Source organism: Aptenodytes forsteri, unplaced genomic scaffold (genome assembly GCF_000699145.1).
Source record: "Aptenodytes forsteri isolate BGI_AS27 unplaced genomic scaffold, ASM69914v1 Scaffold267, whole genome shotgun sequence".
NCBI classification, from domain to species: Eukaryota; Metazoa; Chordata; class Aves; order Sphenisciformes; family Spheniscidae; genus Aptenodytes; species Aptenodytes forsteri.
The window spans coordinates 3419282-3444369 of NW_008794173.1; the positions used below are offsets into that span (position 1 = coordinate 3419282).

General features: G+C 54.5%; 2 protein-coding genes across 2 annotated transcripts in view; one reads left to right on the top strand and one right to left on the bottom strand.

Annotated features, from left to right (window-relative positions):
• Positions 1–1932: 1932 nt before the first annotated feature.
• On the top strand, positions 1933–3257 carry LOC103902894 (histone H1oo). The gene is made up of 5 exons (XM_009284007.1): positions 1933–1948; positions 2173–2456; positions 2544–2676; positions 2772–2830; positions 2904–3257. The coding sequence occupies exons 1-5, from the start codon at positions 1933–1935 to the stop codon at positions 3255–3257; spliced, it is 846 nt and encodes a 281-aa protein (XP_009282282.1).
• Positions 3258–5373: 2116 nt separating this feature from the next.
• Positions 5374–25088, bottom strand: part of PLXND1 (plexin D1) — a 61829-nt gene continuing 42114 nt past the window's right edge. The window contains exons 22-31 of the mRNA XM_009283813.1: positions 24897–25053; positions 23706–23809; positions 22591–22654; positions 20637–20671; positions 18761–18865; positions 17774–17937; positions 16177–16324; positions 9890–10030; positions 8856–8930; positions 5374–8174 (exon numbers count right to left, since the gene is read on the bottom strand). Coding sequence (XP_009282088.1) covers positions 8058–8174; positions 8856–8930; positions 9890–10030; positions 16177–16324; positions 17774–17937; positions 18761–18865; positions 20637–20671; positions 22591–22654; positions 23706–23809; positions 24897–25053 — 1110 coding nt within the window. The 3' untranslated portion in view covers positions 5374–8057. The remainder of the gene's footprint in view (positions 8175–8855; positions 8931–9889; positions 10031–16176; positions 16325–17773; positions 17938–18760; positions 18866–20636; positions 20672–22590; positions 22655–23705; positions 23810–24896; positions 25054–25088) is intronic.

Here is a 25088-nt window from a genome sequence, read left to right on the forward strand (position 1 = left end):
GTACAATTCTCTCATTTTTTTTATCGATACTTCTGCATATTCAGTGAAATCTAAAGATTAGAGGTTTATGAATAATTCAGTGTTTAGGCTGATGTCTGATTCATGTACTTCAAATGTGGGAGCTAGTTTTGGAGGGAAGAGGAGGAAGGATTTGGTGTTTATTTGCTGTCCGCGAGGCTGTGCCCCACGGGAGCTGTGCAATGCTTGGCACTGCAGCTTTCCCGCCCACACTGGACCAGCCCCAGCACATGCTAGTGATGTCCTGGCCCCGAGCCCACAGGCTGTCGCCCCATGTGATGCCCAGCCCTATGGCTGCTGCTGGCGGTGGTAGGGGCAAGCGAGGGTTTGGGACTGCCCTGCCAGCCCAGGTGGGTGCTGGAGGCATCACGGAGCTGCCGGAGAGGTGATGGCCAGATCCAGGAAGAGCAGATGGTTGGAAGAGATGCACCCATCCCTGCTGTGGTGCCAGCCCCTGCAGCCCCCCAGTGTCCCCACTGCCTTCTTCCCGGGGAATTCAGGAATGGACTGGAAGTGGAGCAGGGAACAGGCTGGTGGTGCTGGTCCGGGGGGAGCCGGGCATGCAGGGCTCGGGCAGTGGGTGCCTCTCCCAGCTCCTTGCTCCAGACCTGGCTCCTGCTGGCCCCTCAGTCCCCTGCCAGGGTCTGGACCTCGGACTCAGCAGGTGGGCACAGACCTTGACGAAGATCTTTCTGGGCAGCGCTTTGCACGTACATTGGCATGGTAACATGTCTGCTAAGTTGGGCGGTGAACCAGCCCTGCCATCACGTAATCCCGTCCCTTGCTCAGGCTTGCAGCTCCCCCACGGCTTTGACAGATGATGTGTACAAAATCCCGGTGCCTCTTGCGTAAAGAGGAAGGGACTGACATGGCACACTGTGGAGAAACACAGTGGTCCCCAAGGTGGGGACATTCGCGCTGTTCCTGCACCAAGGAGCAGCTGGTGAATTACTCAGGCTTGCCTTGCGAGCCCAGGCAGAACAGAAAGTAGCACAAATATCCTACCCCACTGTAACAGCGGGGAAAGTGTCCATAGGGTCACAAGAGGGCTTATTTTTAACACGGCCATGACACAGAAGTGCCCTGGGCGCCTCGGGGACTCCAGATGGTCAAGGGCTCAGCTCACACCTGGCCGATGGGACGATGCTGTCCTTGGCATGGGGCGGTTGCTACGCCAAGAATCGGCATGGAGGGGACATGGAGAAGCCACCCACGTGTGGGGCTGGGAGTGCTCTCCCCTGAGCATGGTGGGATTCGGCAGGCAGGGGTGAGTGGGGGTCCTGCTCATGAGTGCACACCTGGGGCTACTGTGGGAGAGTCGCTCCTCCTACCTTCGCTGGCCAACAAAGCAGCTCTCCATTTTCCTCCTCTCGTTTGTGGGATCATTTCTGCCCCCCGTATCAGGCTCCCCTGGCAGCGCAGCCCCCAGCTTCCCAGTGGGGCCATCCCCGGCGAAGGGAGCCGGCGGGTCACACCAGCACACCAGGAACGGGTCCCGTGTGGGCCCCATGCCATGGGCTGGCTCCCCATCTGCCCCACAGCAAGCACTGTCAGCAAGCTGCAATCCCAGCACCCCGCCACCAACCAAGCAGCGGGTAGGTGCCTTTCCCCTGCATGTTTAGGGCAATCACCCCGCGAACCCCTCATCTCTTGCCCCCCTCCAAACCCTCAGGGCTCGGACATGCCCCTTCTCCCTCCAGCCCCTCGAAAAGCTTTGGCAAAGGGCACTCGGCTTCCCAGCCACCTGCTCCCACCGGGGCAGCAACCAGAGCAATTAGCAGCTGCTAACCAGCCCCTGCAGTTAGGGTGCTAATCAGATAAATTAGCTGGAAGTGAAGTGAGCCTGTGAGCAAGAGCTGTGGCTGTCTGGGCCTGGGGCTTTAGGCTGGTGTGCTCAGGTGGGCGTGTGCTGCCATGGAGCCTCAGCTGGGTAAGGGATTTGCCAAGCGCTGTGGGGTCCCGGCAGAGCTGTGGCTCCTGTGGGGCTGGGGCACTGCTCGGGCTCGAGCTCTGGTGGCTGTGGTCCCTGTGAGGCTGCAGGGATGAGCGGGGTCGTGGCTGCTCAGCTTCTAGGGGGCTTTGCAGCCCTTGGAGGTGTGAGTGCCTTGGGGCTGAGCCCAGGTCCCAAGGGGTGCCTCTTGCCTCTCCCAGCAGCCGAAGCTGCTGGCGCAGCCCGGCTCCCGGGTCTGCTGGCCCGGGGCCGGCGGCCCTCCCACCCTCCCACCCTGCACATGGTCATCGAGGCTCTGCGGGCCCAGGATGAGAGGAAGGGTGCCTCTGTCATTGCCATCAAGCGGTTCATCCTGGCCAAGTACCCCACCGTGGACCCCGTCCGCCTCAAGTACCTGCTGAAGCAGGCACTGAGCAAGGGGCTGAGCCGTGGGGACCTGGTGCGGCCCCACAACTCCTCCGCCATGGGGGCCACTGGCCGCTTCAAGGTGAGCAGGGGTCTGCTGGCCCCGAAGCAGTGGGGCTGGGGGCTGAGGTGCTGCCTGGCCTCACTTCCACCCCTCTCTCACCCCCAGTTAGCCCCCAAGAAGCTGCAGCACAAGCAGCCACCGGGCCAGGTGGATCCTGATGGAGCACAGGCCCCGAAGCTGGGACGGAAAGGGACCACTAAGCCCCCCCGGGCCCCCGTGGCAGGTGTGCGACAGCAAGGTAAAGGGCTGGTGGTACCACGAGCCACCCCAGGGCTGCCCCGGCCCCATGGAGAGGCCCTTGCTTGGGCTCATCCACTGCCCCTTCTCCCACAGGCGCTGCGGAGGAGAAGCCGACAGCAGCGAAGCAGAAGCCGAGGGCGAAGCCTACAGATGTGAGTAGGGCCCAGCAGTGAGGCTGGGTGGCTCATGGTATGGCGGCAGTCTGAGGTGCTCTTTCCCCTCCAGGCCCGGCCACCAGCAGCAGTGAAGCCCAGGAGCGATGGAGCGAAGACCCTGCAGGCTGCCAGCCGTGCCCGGGCGCCTGGCAAAGGGCGTTCAGGGCCCCCTGTGGCTCTGGCTGCGGAGGATGCAGGAGGGGGCGATGGTGACAGCCTCGCGGGTGCTGGGGCAAAGGGGCCCCGAAAGGCCCCAGTGGGAAAGAGCAAGGGGAAGGCACCCAAGGGAGCACAGCAAGATGCCCCCAAGGGGAAGGGGGGTCAAGGCAAAGCGAGGAAGCCCCAGGCAGCCCGGGGAGCCAGTCAGGGGGAGGCCAGGCTGCAGAAGGCAGCCCCCACACCAGCAGGCAGGAAGGCCCCGTAGGGGGTCCCAGGCAGCCCCGCTCCCTGTGGGAGCCCAGCCCTGCTTCCAGCTGGGCCCGGGCCCTTGGGGTCTGGGTCGGTTTTAGTCTTCAGGACAGGTTTTAATTCTGTGTTCACCTCCTGATAATAAAGCTGCTTCACTCCACTCATGAAATGGTGTGACTACTGCCCTGCCTGTCTCTGTTGCTGGGAGGTAGGAGTGCAGGGGCAAAATCCCCCCCAGCCCTGTGTGGCATGGTGGTGAGCTGGTGCTGCAGGCAGCTGCCTGCTGTGCCTGCTGTCATGGAGAGGTGCCCTGTCTGTACCCATGTGTCCCCAGCTGCTGGCTGCAGTGGCACACCTGGCCAGCCAGCAGTGCCAGGCTCTGGGGGGCTGTGTGTGTGTGCAGGCTGGTGGTGAGCCCCAGTGCTGGGTGATGGCCCAGGCAGGGGGCCCTGGGAGCCTTGGGGCGCAGCACGGTGGCACCCCTGGGCACTGCGAAGCTCAGGCTTGGCCAGCCCTGCTGGTGCGGGGCCGTGGCGTCCACAGCCTTGGTGTGGGGTACGTGTCTGGTCCTCTGCCCTCCTGGTTGCCCTTGCACTAATGCCTGGCTGAGCTGGGATTACAGGAGTGCCAGGGCAGCAGGTCCGGGTGCATGCCATGGGCAAGGGTCCCCAGTGCCAGGGGGAGCTGCCTGTGCTCTAACCATGGTAAGAGGAAGATAGAAGTGTTTTAGGGCTCAAAAAAAGAGTTTGGGGTGTTTGTTGTAGACTGCAGCATTGCTTGTGCTCTTGTTATCTATCAGTGGCACAGTGCCCACCTCTAAACCTGTCTTCCTAGCTCCTGTGGGTCAACATATGAACGCTTTCCTTTAATAGCTTCAAATGCCTGAATTTCTCTCGTTCTGCACAGAACAGAGCCCTTCTGAAGGTCAGCCTGATAATGCAAAGGGTTACAGTCCTCCTGGGCAGCAAAAAATAAGTGGAAGTAAAACTCTCTTCCTAAAGAGGATTTTGTTAATCTTCAGCTGGCTTTGCCAATGCCCTCCAAGGCTCCTGGCCTTGCTTTGGGGCTTAAGCAAGAGCTGAGCAAACTAACTTCTCTTTAAACTTCAGCCTTGGCCATGTTGATCTATCTTTAATGGAGCCGAAACTCATGTCCCCCCAGGGACAGGGTGGGGGATGCTGTGGTAATAACTGAGCAGAGGTCACCTGGCCCTTTGGTGATGGTTAACCTCACAAAGCACTGGTCGCTAGCATGGAAATGTCCCGTAACAAAACCAGAACCAGGCAGGAGCTGTGTCCTCTCTCGCCAGGCACCCAGTGTGAAACACAAGGCTCTTTTGCTTTGAGAGAGGCCAAATAATTTAATGGCTGGATTTAGCTCTACTAAGAATCAACTTTCTAGTGGGAAAAGAAAATCCCTCTGGTGCCTGGAAAGAGCAGCTTTTACTGGGGGAGGTGGAAGAGAGAGGATTGAGCAATGACATGGTTATTAAGACCTATGGGCCACGGCTGGTGTTACGGCACTGAAGCCAGAAGCCTCGAGGGCTGGCAGCAGCTGTGGGGCACAGCAGGCGCTGGGCTCCCCAGGGCTGGGAGAAGACACCGTCTTGTGGGCTGATGGCACTGGAGATGCAAGGGTGCCCAGCCCTGGGCGCTCCTGTGGTGTTACTGGTTGTGTGTGCAGCACAGCATGCAGTCAGTTCAGGTGCGTGGTTGTGTCCTCACGCAGATCTTCCCCTTTCTGCGCCAGCTCCTTTTCTGGTGGGAGCTGTGGTACCGGGTAGGAGCGGTGCGTGGTCACAGCGTGCTCTGCAGGAAACCAGGGCTCTGCAGCCCAGAGGGGTAAAAGCCCATCTGCTATGGAAACAAGGTGGTTATCGGCTGAGCTGCCAACCCTGAGCATGGTACGTCTTGTACATGCAAAGCTCGCTGTGCGCACCCGACAGCTGCCCTCCTCCTTGTGCTTTGCGCTGGGTGAGTGCGGTGGTCGGCAGGCCGGGGGGGGGACGGCATGGGAGGAGAGGCACCCCGTCCTTGGGCAAGGGACAGCAGCCTGACCTTGTGGGTGGCGCCGGGTGTTTTCCCCAGTGTGTGTCCTCTGTGTGCACACAGGCAGGAACTTCACTACACAGGTTTCAGCACCTTGTTTTATTACAAAGATAGGCTTTTCCAAGAGTCTGCCACTTCCACTACACAGCAGGTAAGGGCACTACACCCACAACACGTGCCAAAGTTTAAAAACATGTTACAAAGGGCTTGGGGGTTCAAGGCAACACTAGAAACCCTCAAGCTTCTGCTCCGTTAAAGTTGTTCCTTTAAAATGGTTGTAGCAACTACTTTTTTTTTTTTTTTTTTTTTTTGCTTTGGAAAAAATTAAATAATAAAGCAATAGGCCCCAATACATGGCCCAGTGACATCACCTGGAGGCAAACTATACTGTCGGCTCACCTGTATCCTTTCCTTGTAACAACATGGGGCTATCGCTCCATGGCCCTTTCCCCACCTCCAGCCAAGCTCAACGTTCTCTGCTACCTTGGTCCTTCTCAACCTCGCCTTCCCTGTGCTGGGCCTGCCTATATCTCTGGCAGCTATTCACAGTTTCTAAAAGAAAAAAAAATTCAAGATTTTTTTGTGAAATCACTTTCAAAATAAAATGTAGCCCAGCTACATTCTTAGAGTTTCTATTCTGAAGCCACATCCTCAGTAAAGACATTGAAACCTCCACAGTGTATGTACTTTTTCTGTAGTTCTAAAAAACAAAACAAAACAAACAAACCTCTGTTCTTCCCCTTTCCCTCCCCTCCCTCCCCTCCCTTTTAACATACAGGATAAAGTCTATCATTTGTTTTAAAATAGATATCTATATACACATACACAATTCTGATGTTCCAATTTCTGACAGATGTGGCATTACTGGAAACAATGGGATGGAGGCCACCTGTCCATGGCAGTGAGTCACCCAGGAGGAGTTTTGGTGGACCAAAGTCATCTAATACCAGGTTGCATCCTTGCCAGCTGGATGAGTAACGGAGGCTCACCTTAGACCCTGCCTGGAGTGAGGTAGTAACTTTTTTCTTTTTTTTTTTTTTCTTTTCTATTTGGCAGTTTGACAATGCGGTGGCTACGGCTGGGTTTAGCTTTCATGGGCAGGTTGCCTTTGCCTGCGTGTGAATGCTGGCTTCAAGCACGTGGTGTTAGCTGCAGTCCAGCCTCTACAGAGGGGCCTGGGTGACACTGGAGAAGACCAGAGCAGTCACAGCTCCCCTGGCTGCAGAAAGGACAAAGTTGCCAGCAGAAAGGAGAATGGGCCACCAAGCTGGGACAGGGGGTTTGCCCCAGCGCAGATGCCACGGAACAGCAGTGAAGTTTCTAGGTCTGCGCAGTGGGACCCTGCTCACTGACCCCAGTGTAAGGAGGCATGGGACACTTTCTGCCTTTGTTTGCAGCTTGGGGTGCTGGAGCTGCTCTGCTGGCCTGCGTGAGTGAGAGCATTGTGCTGCCAGGTGGATGGGGTCCAGTCCCTTTGCCTTTATGGGCCGAAAAAAAGACTGGATACACAGCAAAACCGCGTGCTCTTGGTTGCTCTCAGGCGACAACCATGGTGGGCTGGGTCCGAAGCAAGCAGAACAAGCTGCTTTAGGAAGACACCTCTGCAGCACTGACCTTGTTTTCAGTGATGATCACAGGGAGATGCTGGAGCACATGGGGCAGAGGGAGGGAAGATGCTACCTGGTGTTTTGCCCTCCACGTGGCTCAAGCCCGCTCTGTCACGGGGCTGTCAGCAGGAGCTAACCCCTGCTGGCATGAGCAGCGTTACCAGGGCTGAGCTGGGGCAGTGCTACAGATGTGTGCACAGCCAGCATAGCAGGGCGACCGGAGTGCGAGGCAGAAGTCCTTCCCCTCACCCACTGCATCTCGTCTTCTGCTTCTAGGCAGAAGCTGTGCCTGTGACCAGCTGGCTGAAAGGTGGGTCGTTAGGGGATATTTGCCTACCCACTGCAACTCCAGCTCACTGTGCATGCAGATCTGGGAACCTGGGGAAGGGGAAGCAGCCCTTCCCACACTGTCTGACATGTAACACGCTCCCTCCAGCTCCGTAACAGCTGTCTCTGTTAGGGGATAAAGTGCTTTCACCATGCCTTAGCTACTTGGGAAGCAACTGCTTTGTCTCAGCCCTGAGTTCCCCGTGTTGCCCAAGACGATCCTCAGATGGAGGAGTGGTTATGTTTACACATACAGCACAAAAATTAAAAGGCACAAAAATACACAGAATGCAGCAGATAGTGAACAGCTGATAGAGTCCCTGGTGTTGGAAAAACAAGGATGTCAGAGGGATGGTGTGGAAGGGAGCTCAGGTGTTGCTCCGATGGCCTTTGCCATCTCTGCTCATTACTCCCTGAGGCTACCCTACTGTTTTGTGTCTATTGTTATGGCTTCTGCAGCCCCGTCTCTCATCCTGAGGAACCACAAACAGGGATGCAGGGAGCTGCTGACCGCTCGGACGCTGATCAGAGGGAAGTGGTGAACTGAGCTTGCCACAAGTGTCTCGTCTCCATTTCTCACTGGCAGCAAATAAATTATGGGTGCCACAGTGCAGACCAGAGGGTTTTTCTGCTGCTCGGAAAGGTGTCTTGTGGCTTCTTGTTAGGTGAGGGAGCCCTTCAGCCACGGGCCAGGCCCACCCCCACCACAAGGCTGGTTTGAGAATGACCCTGGCGGAGATGATCCACGGTGGATCCATGGTGTATCCGCGGCTGAAGGCAGGTTCCCTACGGCACTGCGCTACGGAGGAGGTCACTTCCAGGGCTGCAGTCAGCCTAGGCTTCGCTGCAGCACTCGTAGATGTTATCCTCCATGAGCGCAATCACTTGCTCAAACTTGTGCTGGAGCTGGGTGCGCTTCGTCGTGGGGTTGGCATCCAGGGCAGCCACGATCTGCAGAAGACGCGGGCAGATGGGTGGCTGAGGCAGTGCAGGCAGGGGTGCCCACCCACCAGCCCAGCTCCCCCCGCCAGCCTGTTGAGCCCAAATCCCAGCCGGACCTCTGACAGGGAGAGCCCACCCTGCCCCAGAGCCCCTGTGCTCACACACCCCAGCACCCTCCGGCTGCTCCAGGGCACAGCTGAGTCCCTGGGCAGGGGATGGGAGAGGAGGGGGATGCAACCAAAAACCATTGTAATAATAAAGCTCACAGCGCAGAGCCAGCCCACAGCATGGGAGTGCAGGGGGTCAGGAGCCAGCCAGGGCCAGTGCCTCTGCTGGGGGTGGCGGGTAGCAAGTTATTTTGGGTGTGGACTGTATCAGCGTGCTCTGCCCTACTGAAAGCATCTGTGGGTCTACACATCGGGCAGCCCTGCTTCAGCCCGGCCCAGCCAAAGGCTGTTAAAATCAGTCAGGAATAGCTGGCCTTCTCTTCCAAGAAGTCGTCAGCCAAGGGATAGGAGAGCAGGTGCATCTGTGTGTGCATATATTACATATGTGCGTGGGATTATGCAAAAAACGATAATCCCTTTTCTGTGGGACTGGATGCAAGCGTCTGACCGCTTGGTTACAACATACTGCTTGTTATTCCCTCCACAGGTACGCTGGGGCCTGAGTGCAGCTGAACTCACTTACCTGGGAGCGGTATCTCTTGGCGTATTTGTATATCTCAGCCATGGCGACGTTGGTGTTGAATTCGTTCCGGTATTTCTTTATAAAGACAGAACAAAGAGGCGAGGAATATTAACGTGATGCAGCAAGTGAGTTCAAGCCCAATCAGCAGGCATTAACTAGATTAAAAGAAGGTTTTGCCCGGGTATTTTTGTTACTGTTGCATTGATGCAGCTGGACTTTTGACTTACTCCTTTAAGGAAGGTGCATTTGCTTGCATCAGAAACGGTCTTAGTCTTTTTAAAGCCAGCCTTAAATGCCCACACTTGGTAACACTGTTTACCCCTCCACGCTCAAAGCCATTTCAAAGGATGGGGCAGCGTGAGAGCTGGGCAGAGGAATGCCAACGGAAAAAAATCCGCTCGGTGGCTGAAGCTAAAATGCCGCGGGGAGATGGTTTGATTTTGAGGAAGCTGTGGCGTATCACTGGCAGGACTCGGATCCGGAGCGTGGCTGCCAGCTCCCGTAGCTGATACCAGGGCCGGCATCCCGCACCCGGGCCAGCTGCCAGGGCTGACTGCCAGCGGGCTGCCTGGGACTTGGGGCCGGCCCCGGCAGTTGGCGCCCGGGGGCCAGCTGGCCAGGGGGCTGCAGGGCTGCGCAGATCCTTTTCTAAACTTCCCGGCTCTTTGGCAATGAATTTCGCTTTCAACTCCCAGTGGTGCCAAAGCTAGTTAGGTTCAAGCTAACTCATGGGTGTTTACTGCAGCTCTGGCAGTAATTGAAGATGCTTGGAATTAGGTCAGATGAAGTTTGTGCGTGGAAGTTTGAGGCAAAATATCCGTTCGTTTGCTCCTTCCAGCATCTAATCAGTAGCTGATTGCAGCCTATCTGCGTTCCCTGCCACTCCCAGACTCCTGCTGTCAGCCAGAGCAGAGCAGGCTTGGTGCTCCTCGCTCTGGCAGGGCACTGAGACTGCAGACCCGACCCCATCCCCGGCACGGGGGCGCGCACCGGCTGAGCCCCCCCTCCACCCGCTGCAGCCCAGCGCGCCTTACCCGCGACTCCTCCGCGAGGTGGGCGTTCATTTCCTGCTCGCTGAGCGGGGGCATGTCGTGGATTTGCTTGTAGTATCGCTGCACTATCTTCCTATACTCGGGGATCTCCTTGGCGTACAGCAGTTTATTGGTCGGGGAGTCCTAGAGTGAGGGCGAGATACCAAAATCAGACACCGTATTGTTCCTGGCTGAAAACTTTTTATCCTGTTTGTCTGACCAAAGTGCTAACCATCAGACACTGACTTCAGCTACAGCTGGGTTCAGGAAACAGCTACGTCTTTGGTCCTGGCTTTACACAGACAGGAGTGTGATGGGATGGCACTGAGGCACAAAACAGCTAATGACAGAGGTGCTTGCTCAAACACATCAAGGTGCTGCAGACAGGTACCACCCGCCTGCGGAGCCACAGCACCATCCCTCTGCCCTTCTTCCTAGCATGAGCTAAACGTTTGTTAGCTACAATGCCAGTGAAGGTGGTCTATGTGAATGTGTTTTGATGTGCAGCAAGGGCAGGCTAAAAAGCATGCACAGGCTCAGGTGAGGTGGCTTGCTGCCAGGTGATGCTCTGCAGATGAGTGTAGCACAACCGTGTTAGATAAAACACTTGTGCTCCATGGCTCTGCATGTGGAAATTGGTAACAAGGGAAGGGCTTCTGCATGCCTTTACTCGGGTCTCTTGAGCAGCCAGCTTGATTTAAACTGAAGAACAAAGCTCTCTTACAAGCTGAACTTTGTCAGTTGAAATGTTGCTCTTGGATTTTTCATGTAGCTTTGATTTATTTTGCATTGGCTAACCCAGCCTGCCTGGCCTATATTGAGTGCATGTAAAGTAATTAACAGAAAATACTGAGTTCTCTTGATTAATGTCAGCTTGGACAAAGCAGTCTTAACCTCCCAGCCACACGATCGGGTTGTACCAGTGAAGGCATAACCCCTCCTGCACTCCTTGCAAACACAAGCATGAATGATTTTAACCTCAAGGCAATCCTGCCCCGCTGATATCATTACCCCGGGAATGAACCTGGCTGAGTGGCCTAGCGCTGCATCCCGAAGGGAAACAGCCCCAGGCTCGGGGACACAGAGGGGAGTAAGATCAACGTGTCCTGCCGCCCCGACACTGGAGTGCGGGACTGCTCCCTGATGCTCTGACAGGTGGAGAGGGGAGGGAGGATCTTCAGAAGAGACAAGCGTGGCAGGGCTCTAGCCGTGGAGGCAGCATCTTCAGCTGTATCGGGCAGTAAATAAGGAAGCCCAGGGTAACTGCAATCTGCTGCTGCAATATGTAGCGTGGCTAATGCTGCAGGGGAAATGGGAAATGGGCACCAGGCTGTGGCACCAGATCCCACAGCAGTTTATTTTCAAACCCAATGACAAGGCATTACAGGAATATAGCCAAGTTACAGAGCCTGCTCACAACATTTTTTTTCCCCCTTGGAAACACAAAAGAAACCCATGCTGCCTCTTTTTTAAGTTATTTTTTAATTCGTGTCTGATTTGTCTGTATTATGAAGAGATGGGTACTGGTTTATTAACTGCTTGCGCACTGTAGATGTATGGAGTCTGAGTCTGCTCTCGCATTTGCAGTATCAAGAGCAAAATGCTGAAACCAGGGGAAGAATCCAGCCTGGAAAACATTCAGTGATATACTGGGTGTATATGCAAGCTGATTTTTATGCTGAGGATTTATTCTTCCCACATTACTCAACAATTCCTTCACTTATGCTATTGTATTCCTGAAAAATGTTTCCATCTGCTGTCTGACTCCAGCTGACCCCTCTTCCCCTCATCCACAGCTTGACAAGGACAAATTGTAGGTGTTTCGTAAGACATGCAAAAAAAAGTCCAAAACCCAAACAAACAAAAAATCAAGTGCTCATTAGATCTTCCTCCAGTATTAACCTCTCCCAGTGAAGGCTTCCTGTTGCTCTCAGTCTGGGGGATGCACTGAGCAGCGCCCGCCTCCCGCCCCTCTCTCTGTAGGGTCCCCTCTACATCACACACCGTGCTGCTGCCAGCCCCTGGGGCGGGGGGATGGCGGGGGACGATTTACAGCATTTCTTAATAAAACTTATGTCGGGAAGTTTCAAATGTCAACACTGCACTCAGCCAAGCAAGTGGGAGAACAGAAAACATGCGTGCTGGACGTCTTGCTGCCTGCCAGCCCCGCAGGATGGTGCGTGGGAGCCCGATGGCAGAAGAGGAGACCTGGCCCGCGCAGGCTCGCATTTGCTCGGAGCAGGCGTAGCTTCCTAGGCAGGCGTGCCGAGTCCGCTGGGCTCTGACCACACGCCGGAGGTGGCCAGCGTGTGATGGAGACACTACCACCGGAGGGGAGCACCCACCGGAGGGGAGCACCAGGTGCTCCACAGGCAGGGCTATGGCAGCGCCTGCCAAGTGCTTCCCACGTGCTGATGGATGGCGTCAACGGGATGGCCCCAGACAGTCCCCACACCTCCACGTGAGCCAGGCTGGGTCTGTGCTGCCTGGGCAGGCGCAGCCCATGTTCATGAAGGCTCGGCTCGCCTCCCGAGCTTCTCACGGCTCTCCTAGGTGAGAGGCTGTGCAGAAACCACTGACAGCAATGATTAAAGCTTCACCTGAAGCTACGTCATTTTCCATCCTGCCACTGGGAGTTTACATCGTCCCTCAGCTGCTGTTACGGGATTGTTAGACTAATGCCGTCCCCTAAACCAACCCTGACTGAGGGAGCTGGGCTCCCGTGCTGAGTCTGCCTGTGCCCCGTGCCTGTGCCCAGAGCAGAGCTGACACCCACCCGTGCTCGCCTTGGTACGTTACACCCCTGCCCGAGCGAACAACAGAGAATATTCGTCTGCTCATGCACCAGCTCAGCCCCGTCAGGAAGCGTTACAGACATTGCGCTAAGCTGGGTGCTCTCCTGGGACTGCAGGACAACTCATACAGCCACTGGGTAACACCGAACACATAAGCCAGCAGCTGGGTCTCCCTCCAACCCCTGAGCCTTCCGGGCTGGGGCCTTGCCCTTTGTCCATCCTGCCTGTGACCGTGTGTTCCCACTCCCTGACCACTGTTTGTGACAGAGGGGGTGCAAATTCAAGCTCAAGCCTGAACAAAGTGGTGGGGAAGGGAGGCGGAAAACTCATTCTTGGAGACAGCCAAAACTCAACTGCATGAACCTGAGCAAGTGGCTCCCAGCCAGCCCTGCACACCGTATTGTTCCTGGCTGAAAACTTTTTATCCTGTTTGTCTGACCAAAGTGCTAACCATCAGACACTGACTTCAGCTACAGCTGGGTTCAGGAAACAGCTACGTCTTTGGTCCTGGCTTTACACAGACAGGAGTGTGATGGGATGGCACTGAGGCACAAAACAGCTAATGACAGAGGTGCTTGCTCAAACACATCAAGGTGCTGCAGACAGGTACCACCCGCCTGCGGAGCCACAGCACCATCCCTCTGCCCTTCTTCCTAGCATGAGCTAAACGTTTGTTAGCTACAATGCCAGTGAAGGTGGTCTATGTGAATGTGTTTTGATGTGCAGCAAGGGCAGGCTAAAAAGCATGCACAGGCTCAGGTGAGGTGGCTTGCTGCCAGGTGATGCTCTGCAGATGAGTGTAGCACAACCGTGTTAGATAAAACACTTGTGCTCCATGGCTCTGCATGTGGAAATTGGTAACAAGGGAAGGGCTTCTGCATGCCTTTACTCGGGTCTCTTGAGCAGCCAGCTTGATTTAAACTGAAGAACAAAGCTCTCTTACAAGCTGAACTTTGTCAGTTGAAATGTTGCTCTTGGATTTTTCATGTAGCTTTGATTTATTTTGCATTGGCTAACCCAGCCTGCCTGGCCTATATTGAGTGCATGTAAAGTAATTAACAGAAAATACTGAGTTCTCTTGATTAATGTCAGCTTGGACAAAGCAGTCTTAACCTCCCAGCCACACGATCGGGTTGTACCAGTGAAGGCATAACCCCTCCTGCACTCCTTGCAAACACAAGCATGAATGATTTTAACCTCAAGGCAATCCTGCCCCGCTGATATCATTACCCCGGGAATGAACCTGGCTGAGTGGCCTAGCGCTGCATCCCGAAGGGAAACAGCCCCAGGCTCGGGGACACAGAGGGGAGTAAGATCAACGTGTCCTGCCGCCCCGACACTGGAGTGCGGGACTGCTCCCTGATGCTCTGACAGGTGGAGAGGGGAGGGAGGATCTTCAGAAGAGACAAGCGTGGCAGGGCTCTAGCCGTGGAGGCAGCATCTTCAGCTGTATCGGGCAGTAAATAAGGAAGCCCAGGGTAACTGCAATCTGCTGCTGCAATATGTAGCGTGGCTAATGCTGCAGGGGAAATGGGAAATGGGCACCAGGCTGTGGCACCAGATCCCACAGCAGTTTATTTTCAAACCCAATGACAAGGCATTACAGGAATATAGCCAAGTTACAGAGCCTGCTCACAACATTTTTTTTCCCCCTTGGAAACACAAAAGAAACCCATGCTGCCTCTTTTTTAAGTTATTTTTTAATTCGTGTCTGATTTGTCTGTATTATGAAGAGATGGGTACTGGTTTATTAACTGCTTGCGCACTGTAGATGTATGGAGTCTGAGTCTGCTCTCGCATTTGCAGTATCAAGAGCAAAATGCTGAAACCAGGGGAAGAATCCAGCCTGGAAAACATTCAGTGATATACTGGGTGTATATGCAAGCTGATTTTTATGCTGAGGATTTATTCTTCCCACATTACTCAACAATTCCTTCACTTATGCTATTGTATTCCTGAAAAATGTTTCCATCTGCTGTCTGACTCCAGCTGACCCCTCTTCCCCTCATCCACAGCTTGACAAGGACAAATTGTAGGTGTTTCGTAAGACATGCAAAAAAAAGTCCAAAACCCAAACAAACAAAAAATCAAGTGCTCATTAGATCTTCCTCCAGTATTAACCTCTCCCAGTGAAGGCTTCCTGTTGCTCTCAGTCTGGGGGATGCACTGAGCAGCGCCCGCCTCCCGCCCCTCTCTCTGTAGGGTCCCCTCTACATCACACACCGTGCTGCTGCCAGCCCCTGGGGCGGGGGGATGGCGGGGGACGATTTACAGCATTTCTTAATAAAACTTATGTCGGGAAGTTTCAAATGTCAACGCTGCACTCAGCCAAGCAAGTGGGAGAACAGAAAACATGCGTGCTGGACGTCTTGCTGCCTGCCAGCCCCGCAGGATGGTGCGTGGGAGCCCGATGGCAGAAGAGGAGACCTGGCCCGCGCAGGCTCGCATTTGCTCGGAGCAGGCGTAGCTTCCTAGGCAGGCGTGCCGAGTCCGCTGGCCGGAGGTGGCCAGCGTGTGATGGAGACACTACCACCGGAGGGGAGCACCCACCGGAGGGGAGCACCAGGTGCTCCACAGGCAGGGCTATGGCAGCGCCTGCCAAGTGCTTCCCACGTGCTGATGGATGGCGTCAACGGGATGGCCCCAGACAGTCCCCACACCTCCACGTGAGCCAGGCTGGGTCTGTGCTGCCTGGGCAGGCGCAGCCCATGTTCATGAAGGCTCGGCTCGCCTCCCGAGCTTCTCACGGCTCTCCTAGGTGAGAGGCTGTGCAGAAACCACTGACAGCAATGATTAAAGCTTCACCTGAAGCTACGTCATTTTCCATCCTGCCACTGGGAGTTTACATCGTCCCTCAGCTGCTGTTACGGGATTGTTAGACTAATGCCGTCCCCTAAACCAACCCTGACTGAGGGAGCTGGGCTCCCGTGCTGAGTCTGCCTGTGCCCCGTGCCTGTGCCCAGAGCAGAGCTGACACCCACCCGTGCTCGCCTTGGTACGTTACACCCCTGCCCGAGCGAACAACAGAGAATATTCGTCTGCTCATGCACCAGCTCAGCCCCGTCAGGAAGCGTTACAGACATTGCGCTAAGCTGGGTGCTCTCCTGGGACTGCAGGACAACTCATACAGCCACTGGGTAACACCGAACACATAAGCCAGCAGCTGGGTCTCCCTCCAACCCCTGAGCCTTCCGGGCTGGGGCCTTGCCCTTTGTCCATCCTGCCTGTGACCGTGTGTTCCCACTCCCTGACCACTGTTTGTGACAGAGGGGGTGCAAATTCAAGCTCAAGCCTGAACAAAGTGGTGGGGAAGGGAGGCGGAAAACTCATTCTTGGAGACAGCCAAAACTCAACTGCATGAACCTGAGCAAGTGGCTCCCAGCCAGCCCTGCTTCTGGGGGAGGCTGGACTGGGTGACCTCTGACAGTCCCTTCCCGCACTGGTCTGTGTCTATGACTGCCCGAGCAGGAGTGAGATGTCGTCTCTGGACAGTACCTTGCCCAGCTGCAGGTCAGACAGGGAGCAGGCGTCAATGAAGGCCTGGGCTATCACAGAGAGACAGGCGTCAATGTGGTCTGTCTTGTCAATGTCGAAGACGAACTGCGGGTTCTTCAGGATGTTGACCCAAAACCTCAGAGGTAGGCTGCGAAGAAAACAAGCCAGGAACACACACTGGGTGTACTCCAGAGGGAGAGGGGAGGAAATGCAGGAAAGATGATGACAGAAAGTGAATAGTGGAGAGGAAAAAAATGAGGAGCCAGGTTCTGCTATTTAATCACATCCTGGTAGCGTATGGCCCTCTGCCTAGCTAGAGGGGCAGGCACACGTCTTCACCCTGAAGAGACATTTCTTCAGGCTGAAGCACGTGGCGCGGCCAGGAGACTTCAAGTACAGCCTTGTCTAGGCAAGCATACACCCTTGATCCTTCAGCAGCTCCCTGAGCCACTGGCAGGTTTGCCTGCATGGGGCTATTGAATCAGGCTTCCCCACTTGCTGATTTTTGTAGCAATGGTGTCAGCTCCTTTTCCTTCTTCCCGACAGTAACCATCATCTGGTTCTGTTGGTAAGCCTGGCCCCATGAAATGCATTTCATGTGTCTTTTTTTCTGCTCTCTCATCATTTTCTCCTCCAGTTATTTCACTGCTCATTTGGCCACAACATAGTTTCAGTACATTGCTCGCCCTTCCTACCATCCCTCCTCAGCAGCTGAGGAGTTGAGGAGTGAAAGCTGCTATAAGTCTTTGCTCTACTGGCAATTAAAGGTAATGAAGGGTAGGCAAATCTGTAGCTCAATGGTTGTGTCTGCACACCTGCTATCCCAGCCAAATTTGTTTTGAATTTTCACATGTTGGGCTGGAAACAGTTACTGTCCCTGCAGCCTCAGAAGTGCTGAGTGTCTCCTCAACACTCCCTCCAAGCTCCCTGCTCTCCCCGGTTAAATCTTCTGGTTTCTTCCCTGCTCTATTTCCCCCCTTCACTTTGGCTGTCCCACCCCATTCCTGCTGCTCATCACGTCCCTCAGCACCGCTCCTGGCTGGTCCCCAGTGCTGCGGTGCCTGCCAGCCCACTACTGTCACAGCACCAGCTCCTGGAGTCCTGTGAATACCCTGGAGTCTCAGCTTGGTTACAGAGGTAAGTTGGGAAAAGTGCCCCCAAGGGCTGAAAAGCCAGAAAGCAAATGAAAAGGAGCCAAATATGTTGTTTTTAAAATCTCCATGATGTTTTAAGATCTGACATGATTTTGGATTCTGTCTCAGATCTCCAGTGCTTGGAGCTAACGCCATCCCGTCATCCTGTCGCCCTTCTGTTTCTCCTTTAATTATTTGTATTAGTGTGCCAGTTTGTTCTGCCCTTTATCTGCCTATGCCTCCTCTTCCAGCTCGCCGTTCCCCTGAGCTCTGTGTTTGTTCAAAGCTCTCCAAGCCTGTGTTTGGCCTCATCTTTCGCTGCCCCCTCCACCACCCTTCCTATTTTCCAAGTCCCTCTTCTACTTTTAGCAACCTAATGATTAGTCCAGGACACCAAGGCTTTGCAGCTGCTGCTCCTGAGAGATGGAAGGAAGGAAAGAAAGAAGAAATTTCCTCTTCCAAACCTGTTGGTCTTCCAGATGTGCATAGTGTCAGGGTCTGTGATCCCTCTTTTCTCTGCTTGCTCCTCTAGGAAGTCAAAGAAATACTTCACGGCCACAGGTGGTTTATCATCTCGGATACTGAGAATGGCTTTGAACAAGTCGTCCAGGAACTTCTGCAGCGTGCCCTGTGGGACAAGCACACATGATGGAGACTGGGGAAAGCAGCAGCACCTGAGCCCAGGGAAACAGTGTCAGGGGCTGCGACTGCTGTGCACAAGGGGAAATCCTTTGCTGCCAGTTGGATAAATCAGAAGAGAAAGGGGATGCCGAAGCAGGGAGGGAAAGGTTTGTTTGTGCATAGTGATATAATTAGCTTGCATTTGGGTTTAATTTCTTTTGGCATCAAGATTTTCTTTCTTACTGCTAGGATATCACATCTGTGATTGTTCTGCACAGTAAATACAAAGAAGACTGTAGACTGCTGGCCATTCTTGTGATCTCTGCTCCAGTGAAGCATCATGCTGGGATTAAAGATGGGCTGGGAGCCCAACTGCTGGAGCTGAGCACTCGCGGAGTGGGGAAGTTCAAATCTGAATTAAGATTGCACAGACATTCCCCCTGCTCCCAGAGCTGAGCATCTTCATTTCCTTTCCCAGCAGGATTTCTCGCTGGGGAGATGGGTTCAGCTCTAAACTGTGCATCATGAGCCCTGAGGTGGTCAACATCCCTTTCATGTGCACAGACCCCAGACCAGCCCAGGGAGATCGTGTGGGGCTTCACGCAGCAGCACTGCTGCTCAGAGGGTGAGCTGGAAAGCTGGAGGGAACCCAAGGAGCTAGTGGTGCCTGGCAGCCTTGCTAAACACGTTCCAGCCGTCCAGGACAGAAGAGTCCCACTGCCTCTCGAGAGCGACCGGCCCTGCAGTGCTCCTTTGCTAGAGTAGGCTTCTTGCTACAGACCACAAACAATAATCCCACCTGCCATGAATGAGGCTGTCCCGTCTCCTACCTTTGTGGAGAGCAGCCTGGTCAGGTAGATCTCCGGTAGGACTTTCTTCCTATGGCTCTGTCTGTGGGACTTCTTATGTTCAACTGATTCATCAGTTGGGAGAACCTGGTCCGATATAAAACACATGTTCAGAGAGCTCCTCTCTGGAAGTGTCACACTGAATTTTCCTTTAAGTACAGAATTTCAACTGCATATAAAATTCAATTAAAAAGCAGTTACTGTGTTATAAATACATCCTTATATGGCTTTAAAAAAGCGATTCATAATACACAGTTTTTCTGACATTTGTTTCTCTTGCGCTCTTCATTGCCTCTCTCAAGCTAGACAAAGAAAATGAAACAATCAATCTCACTTTGCATGTTAGTCTGCTCGCCTTCCTGGGCTCTGTGCAGTACTCCTGTGTGGCTGCAGTTTAGGCTCCCAGAAGCAACACACTAGGCTTCCGTGGAAACCAGCTTTTCTTAGATTTGGAAAAAGTGCAAGAACGATCAGCCAATATTCCTACCCTGGGCTTTTTAAAAACAAAAATAAATATTCCACTGGTCAGGTCAGTTAATTACTGCTCTATAATGACGTAGCAAGCCATTTAAGTCCGTCTTGGCATTGTTTCACATGTCGACATTCAGCTTCCCATCCTTGCTCCCTCCTTGCTCTGCGTGTACGTGTGCGTGCATGCACGCGCGTGCATGCATTGTGTGCTTGTACTCTATTTCAGCATGGAAACTTTAGCAGAGAAAAAAAAAAATCAGGCTATAAAATATTGTTGTTGTCCATAACACTTTTTTTCATAGCAGCTTTTAGCAATGTTTAGCACTTCGTACTTCTAGCATGGCGCACAAGCAGGAAGTAATAAATCTCCCCAGCCCTGGGAAGCAGGCGGCATGCCAGGAGCTGCTGGTAAGTGACTTGACCAAGGCTGTGCAGGGTGCTGCCAGCAGCGCTGCACCGCGCTCCGACTGCGCTTCTGAACTCTCTGTGGCTGCTGACAGCTAGATCAGGCACAACAATTGCTTTGCCATCCTGGTAATTTTTTATTATGTCCCATAGTACTAAAGCTTGTCTACAGATAACCTTTCTGCGCCTCTTTGAGCCCCTCTGAAGAAAACTAACGAGCCCTGATCCAGCTTGTTCATCACATCTGACGTTCCAGCCCACAGAGATGAATTAAGTTAATATCAGCAAGGCTGAGAAGATTTTCTCCTCTTTCATCACATACACTGAAAAAACAGGACCCATAGACTTAAATGCAGGAGAGATGAGAGATCGCTGTGCGCGCACAGCCTGACTGGTCACCTCTTTGCTCCCAGCACTTTCCAGGCTGCTGCCTTCCGGGGGCACGTCCGCCCGACAGCCAGCCTGGCAGCAGAGGACAACCTGACCCCCCTGCCTGGCTGAGGGTTCACCACAGCCCAGGGCCTGCCTGCCCCAGTGCCACAGGGGCCAGCTGCTGCTGGAGACGAAACGGCCTGTTCAGTACCCATTTGCACAGATGAAAGCAACAGCTTCCACTGTTTGCTAATGGGCAGCCGTCATAAAGGTGAAATATGTCGAAATATGCAGGAGATTAGACGGGCACCCCTCCACTGCTGCAAGGAGCCCTACCTCCAGCGCCCCTCTGGCTGCCTGGGCTGAGCCATGCTGCCCGCCTGCACCCTGCCAGCATCCTCACTGTCAGGGCGGCAGGAGGGGTCTGGGGGAGCGGAGCTGCCGCTGTGACCCATCCCCTGGCATGCTGGTGCCGCGCTGCAGAGCAGGCATCCTGGAGCGATGGCTCTGCTCCCCAGCAGCACTCCCCTGGGAGGGCTGGAGGGGAGAGTGGCCCCTGGCCCCCCGCCACGCAGCCACCAGCCTCCACAGCTGGGAGCAGGGTACTTACCAAGTGGAAGTACTTTTCAGTGTCCAAATCCTTCACTGTGAAGCACAAGAGAGAGAGAGACACAGCAGCTCAGCCAGGGGACCCAAACCGAAACCCGCCTCTGCAGATGCCCTCCACGTCAGGAGGCGTTTCGCTTTCCCCAAGAATCCCAACACCGAGCTGGCGTTCCCACCCCAAGCAACCTCAGCATTTTTGTGATGGTGGCGTTTATCGCCTTCTGGGGTGCATGGCGAGTACCTCAAGAAGTACTTTAAGGAGGACTCAAAGTCTCCCACGGGGTCTTTTAAGAGGGACCCAAGAGGGTGCAAGAGCAGGATCAGCACAAGGGCACTCTTGCATCATGATGCTCTGCAATGCCCTGTGATGCCCCGCAATGCCCCGTAGCCCCACGCGCCCTGGGCCATCTCCCAGCCTCATTACTGGGGCAGCCGCAGCCCCGAGCAGCTCCTCGCTCCAGCAGGCAAAAGGACTCCCACTGCAGAGACAGGCTCAGTGTGAGCAGCCTGGAGACAGGGTTTGAAACTCCTTGTTCAATGTGAATTTTTGTCTCCCTTGGTCTGTTTTGACTCTCTGCACAGCCTGAAACCTTGAAATACGCCGGCAAGAAACTGAACATGTGTAACTGGGAGGGAAAGGGCTTTTCCAATCAAGTGGTTTTAGATCCTTCTTTTTTTTCACTTTCTTAGCACTGATTGCAAATCCCTAATAAAGATGTGAGATGAAAGGTGCAAACACCTCTAGCTTAAGGGCTGGGAAAGCACTAAGCACCCCAGCAAGTGGAGAGAGCAGGATACTGGATAACACATTTTTAAAGCAAAACCACAAGCATGACACTTGCATCTCCTGCGTGTCATGAGTGTATATATCAGCAATCTATACTTCCCAGACCTCCTTCATTTCTCCTACAGAAGGAAAAGTGGGCACAAAACCCCACTTTTTTGCAAGTGACACAGGCAAGCCTTAAAGTTAGAAGGGGTGTGGAAGCTGCCCACTCTCCAGGATCAGTCCCAGACTCGGGGATCTATGACCTCTCCAGTGGCCACTGCAGCTTCGACCTGCTGCCCGTCCCCCGAGTCCGTCTGGAGCTCCCCTGCCTGCGCCTGGTGGGGAGCATTTGCTGCGAAGGGGAAGGGGCAGCGCACAGCCCAGCAGCAGCCTTGCACGGATGGGCAGTGACAGGCGGGGCTATTCAGCAGCACTGACATGGATGTCCTCGTGCTGAGGCTATTACAATCCTGGCCACCTGCGGGCCAGCGTGCCTGCTCTGCCCACGCCCTGCAGAAGCCCTGCTCCCAGCTACCCGCATCCCTCTTCCCCCCCGGGTGCTGGCTGTGGTTCAGGCAATGCCACCACACATGGCAGCCATTACAGTGCTAAGTGTCTCCACTCCGCATGTCTGTCTCGCCATCAGTCCCACCTGGGATGGTTGCACTGCCGCTACCTGCATGGCAGGACTCAGACCTTTGGTCCCCGCAGGGAGCACGGGTGCGTTGCTCAGCCATAGCAAGGGGGAGCCCTGCGGGAAGGAGGGAGGTACATCTCCTGCCACTCCACAGCTATCTCTGCCCCAAACATACGCCACAGCATGGGCGAAGGGGGTTTGCAGAAGAGCAGTGGCGACCCTGCAGCACCCAGAGGGCTTCCTGAGCACGCCCTGGGCTGCTGGCTGGCCAGCTTGCTTGGCGGTGGCAGTCCCAGACCATGCTCAGTGTCTTCCCAGGCACAAAGCTGGCCCGACCGACGCCCAGCTCTGCCCAACATGCCACTGCAAAAGGGTGCTCTACGAGTGTTGGCAACACCAGACCCAGCCCTGCACAGGCTAACACCACACCTCAACATCCAGGCAAGGGGGCTGGTAGATGGCTCTCAGCACCCCTGGCCAGAGACACCCCTCTAAAAACACAAGTGTTTCTGCCCAGTCACCAGCAACAGGGGAAGAGAGGTGAGACATTACCTCTGCTCAGCGTGGTGTCTTTCTTGTCCGACAAACTCATGGCCAATGATGCGCCTTCGGGGATCTGCAGAGGAAGGGAAGAGCAGATGTTGATGACAGGGGGCCTTAATGGTGCCTCCCACGGAGCTGGGGACAGCCCCGGGGAGATCCCGGGAGCTGGGAGACACGGGTGCAATCACTGCTCTGCCATGAACGTCCTCCGCGCCTGCCCTGCCCCTGCTTCCCGGCTTGGAAACGGGCAGTAACAGCACTGCCCTACATGGAAAGGGTTTTTTAAATGCAAATCTGACAGGAATCAGGCAAATACATGTATCCAAGACGATACATTTTTGGATGTCGACACCAGGTAATTTGAAGAGCAAAGAGTGTTACGCTGTGCAGGTGCTGTTTTGCCTTTGCCCAGGAGGGGAGAAGGAACCCAGCTGCAGCCTGGACCTGTGGGGCAGGTACCACATCTCTGTGCTGCAGCTCCGTCTCTCAGTGCAGCAGGGCACCGTGCCAGTAATGGGGCTCCACAGCATGGCTGTTACACAAATAGTAATATTAATAAGTACTCAGCTCCGTTTTTGATTTTCCATGAAGTGTTACAGACCAGTGAGGATTATGCTCCCGGGCATAGCAGGGAATATGGAAATCATGTAAGAATTTCTGGTTTCATTTTATTTTAAAAGGTAAAATGGTCAAGAAAACAATTTGTTTTGCCACATTTCCCCACACTTTTGGCCTCCACTCCTTCATGGCATCCCTAGCCCCTGCTCTCAGGGCAGGCAGTGACAATTGTGCCAGTGATTTCAGCAGGAGCACGGATCAAGAGCAGAGTGATACTAATCAGCCAAGCTGGTGGCCGTTGGGAATAGGAGCTTTTTTTCCTCCTCTTTCTGTTGTCAGTAATAACTTGTTTTGCATGACGAGTGTTTAATTAGTTTCAGTGTGTTGCAATATTAACAAGCTTCTCGCCAGGGCAGATGTCTATTCCCCGGAAGCTCTCACGGAGCTATGGCAACCTCCCTGCTTGTTCCTGATAATCCTGTTTTTGGAGGGGGAACTGCAGCTCGCCCCTGAGGCCAGGCAGGCTCCAAGGAAGCAAAGCTTTCCTGCAGCACTAGCAGGTTTACCTTGTAGTGTGCTAATGTGTTGAGTTTCTTCCTGCCATCCTCCACCACCGAGGTGTCATCAAGGTCCCGGAGGATGTAGCTGTCAGTGCTGGTGGCAAACCACTCTGAACACAGAGAAGGGAGAAGTGAGACACCAGCCCAAAGGAGGCACGTGCAGCAGGGTCTGGGGGTCCAGGGACCAGCCACGCAGCGCTGGGGGGCTGCACAGCCCTGCTGCCAAGGCCTCCGGGGCTCTGTGAAACCAGAGCAGATGTTTAGCAATGGCCTCCAGGGTTAGCCCCTGGAGTGGGGATTTCCAGACTAGAGCAGACTTGGATGGAGCTGGGAGAGGTGACAAAGGCTCTGCTCGGAGAGACAGGGAGGAGCACATCTCCCCCTTCCCCTCTCCCGCTCTTGCCCCTGAGGGTCATGTGGGACCTGCCTTGTGGAGCACCAGGCAGGTGAGATGCTGTGTTGGCCTGCACGTGGCCACCGAAGGTTGGTGGCAGCTCCCCACAGGGCAGAGCTGGTCATGTATCTGTGACCGGGGGACATGCCACATGTGCCAGCTGAAAGGAGTGGGGGCCCATCACTGCTCCAGCCCAGGGCATTCTTCTACGGAGACTCGCTCTGGCACTGACTACATTGAACATCACACCTTGCGACTGCTGCCAGGTAGGGTGTGTCTCCATGGCCCGCTGCATGGCACGGAGGCACCACAGACAACATGGGCTTCTCTTGCCAGCACGGGGCTTGGATCCTTCTTAAATTTTGGGATAAGAAGTTGGCCACTGGGTAGATAAATGGCAGATCTGAATCTATGGCAGGACAGGAGTCCATGGGCTCAATTATAGCTGCTTATGGAGAGACATGTATTAACGAGGCATGTGCAGGCTCAGCACTGTTTTAGAGGGTACCTGTTCTGGGGTTAAGACTATAGGCTTTAAAGGGTGCAAGTCCAAACATCCCTCTGCTCAACTTGGGCTTTCCTAAAGCTTCTTTCCAGTTACATGGCTCCCTCCTGCCCACCAGGATCTGGTCCCATCACTCATTCCTGAAGACCATCCTCAGGAAAAGGCTGCCTTGATGTCTGCCCTCTTGTCAATGCTGCTTCACCCATTGCCCTCTGATAAGACACCAAGAGCTACCATGCAACATCAGGTGCTTCATCTAGTTTTAAGGAATGGGTGGTCCAATGCATCTGGTCCTTACCGAGGTCGACATCTTCCACCCTTGGCCACTGGGAGTAGGGGACGTTCTTGCAGAAGGCCTCCAGAATCTTCTCCTTCACTTGGCTGAGTGTGTCTGTGTCCATGGCCCTGACGCTCAGGGAGTCCATCCCACAGCCTTGGAAGGAGACGTTGAGGTTCTGCGGGCAGAGGCTGGGTTAGGGGTGATCTGCCC

Excerpts from the sequence above, each read along its gene's own strand:
- LOC103902894 (XM_009284007.1), top strand. Across the intron at positions 2,457-2,543 it reads GGGCCACTGGCCGCTTCAAG|TTAGCCCCCAAGAAGCTGCA; the intron begins GTGAGCAGGGGT and ends TCTCACCCCCAG. Across the intron at positions 2,831-2,903 it reads CGAGGGCGAAGCCTACAGAT|GCCCGGCCACCAGCAGCAGT; the intron begins GTGAGTAGGGCC and ends TTTCCCCTCCAG.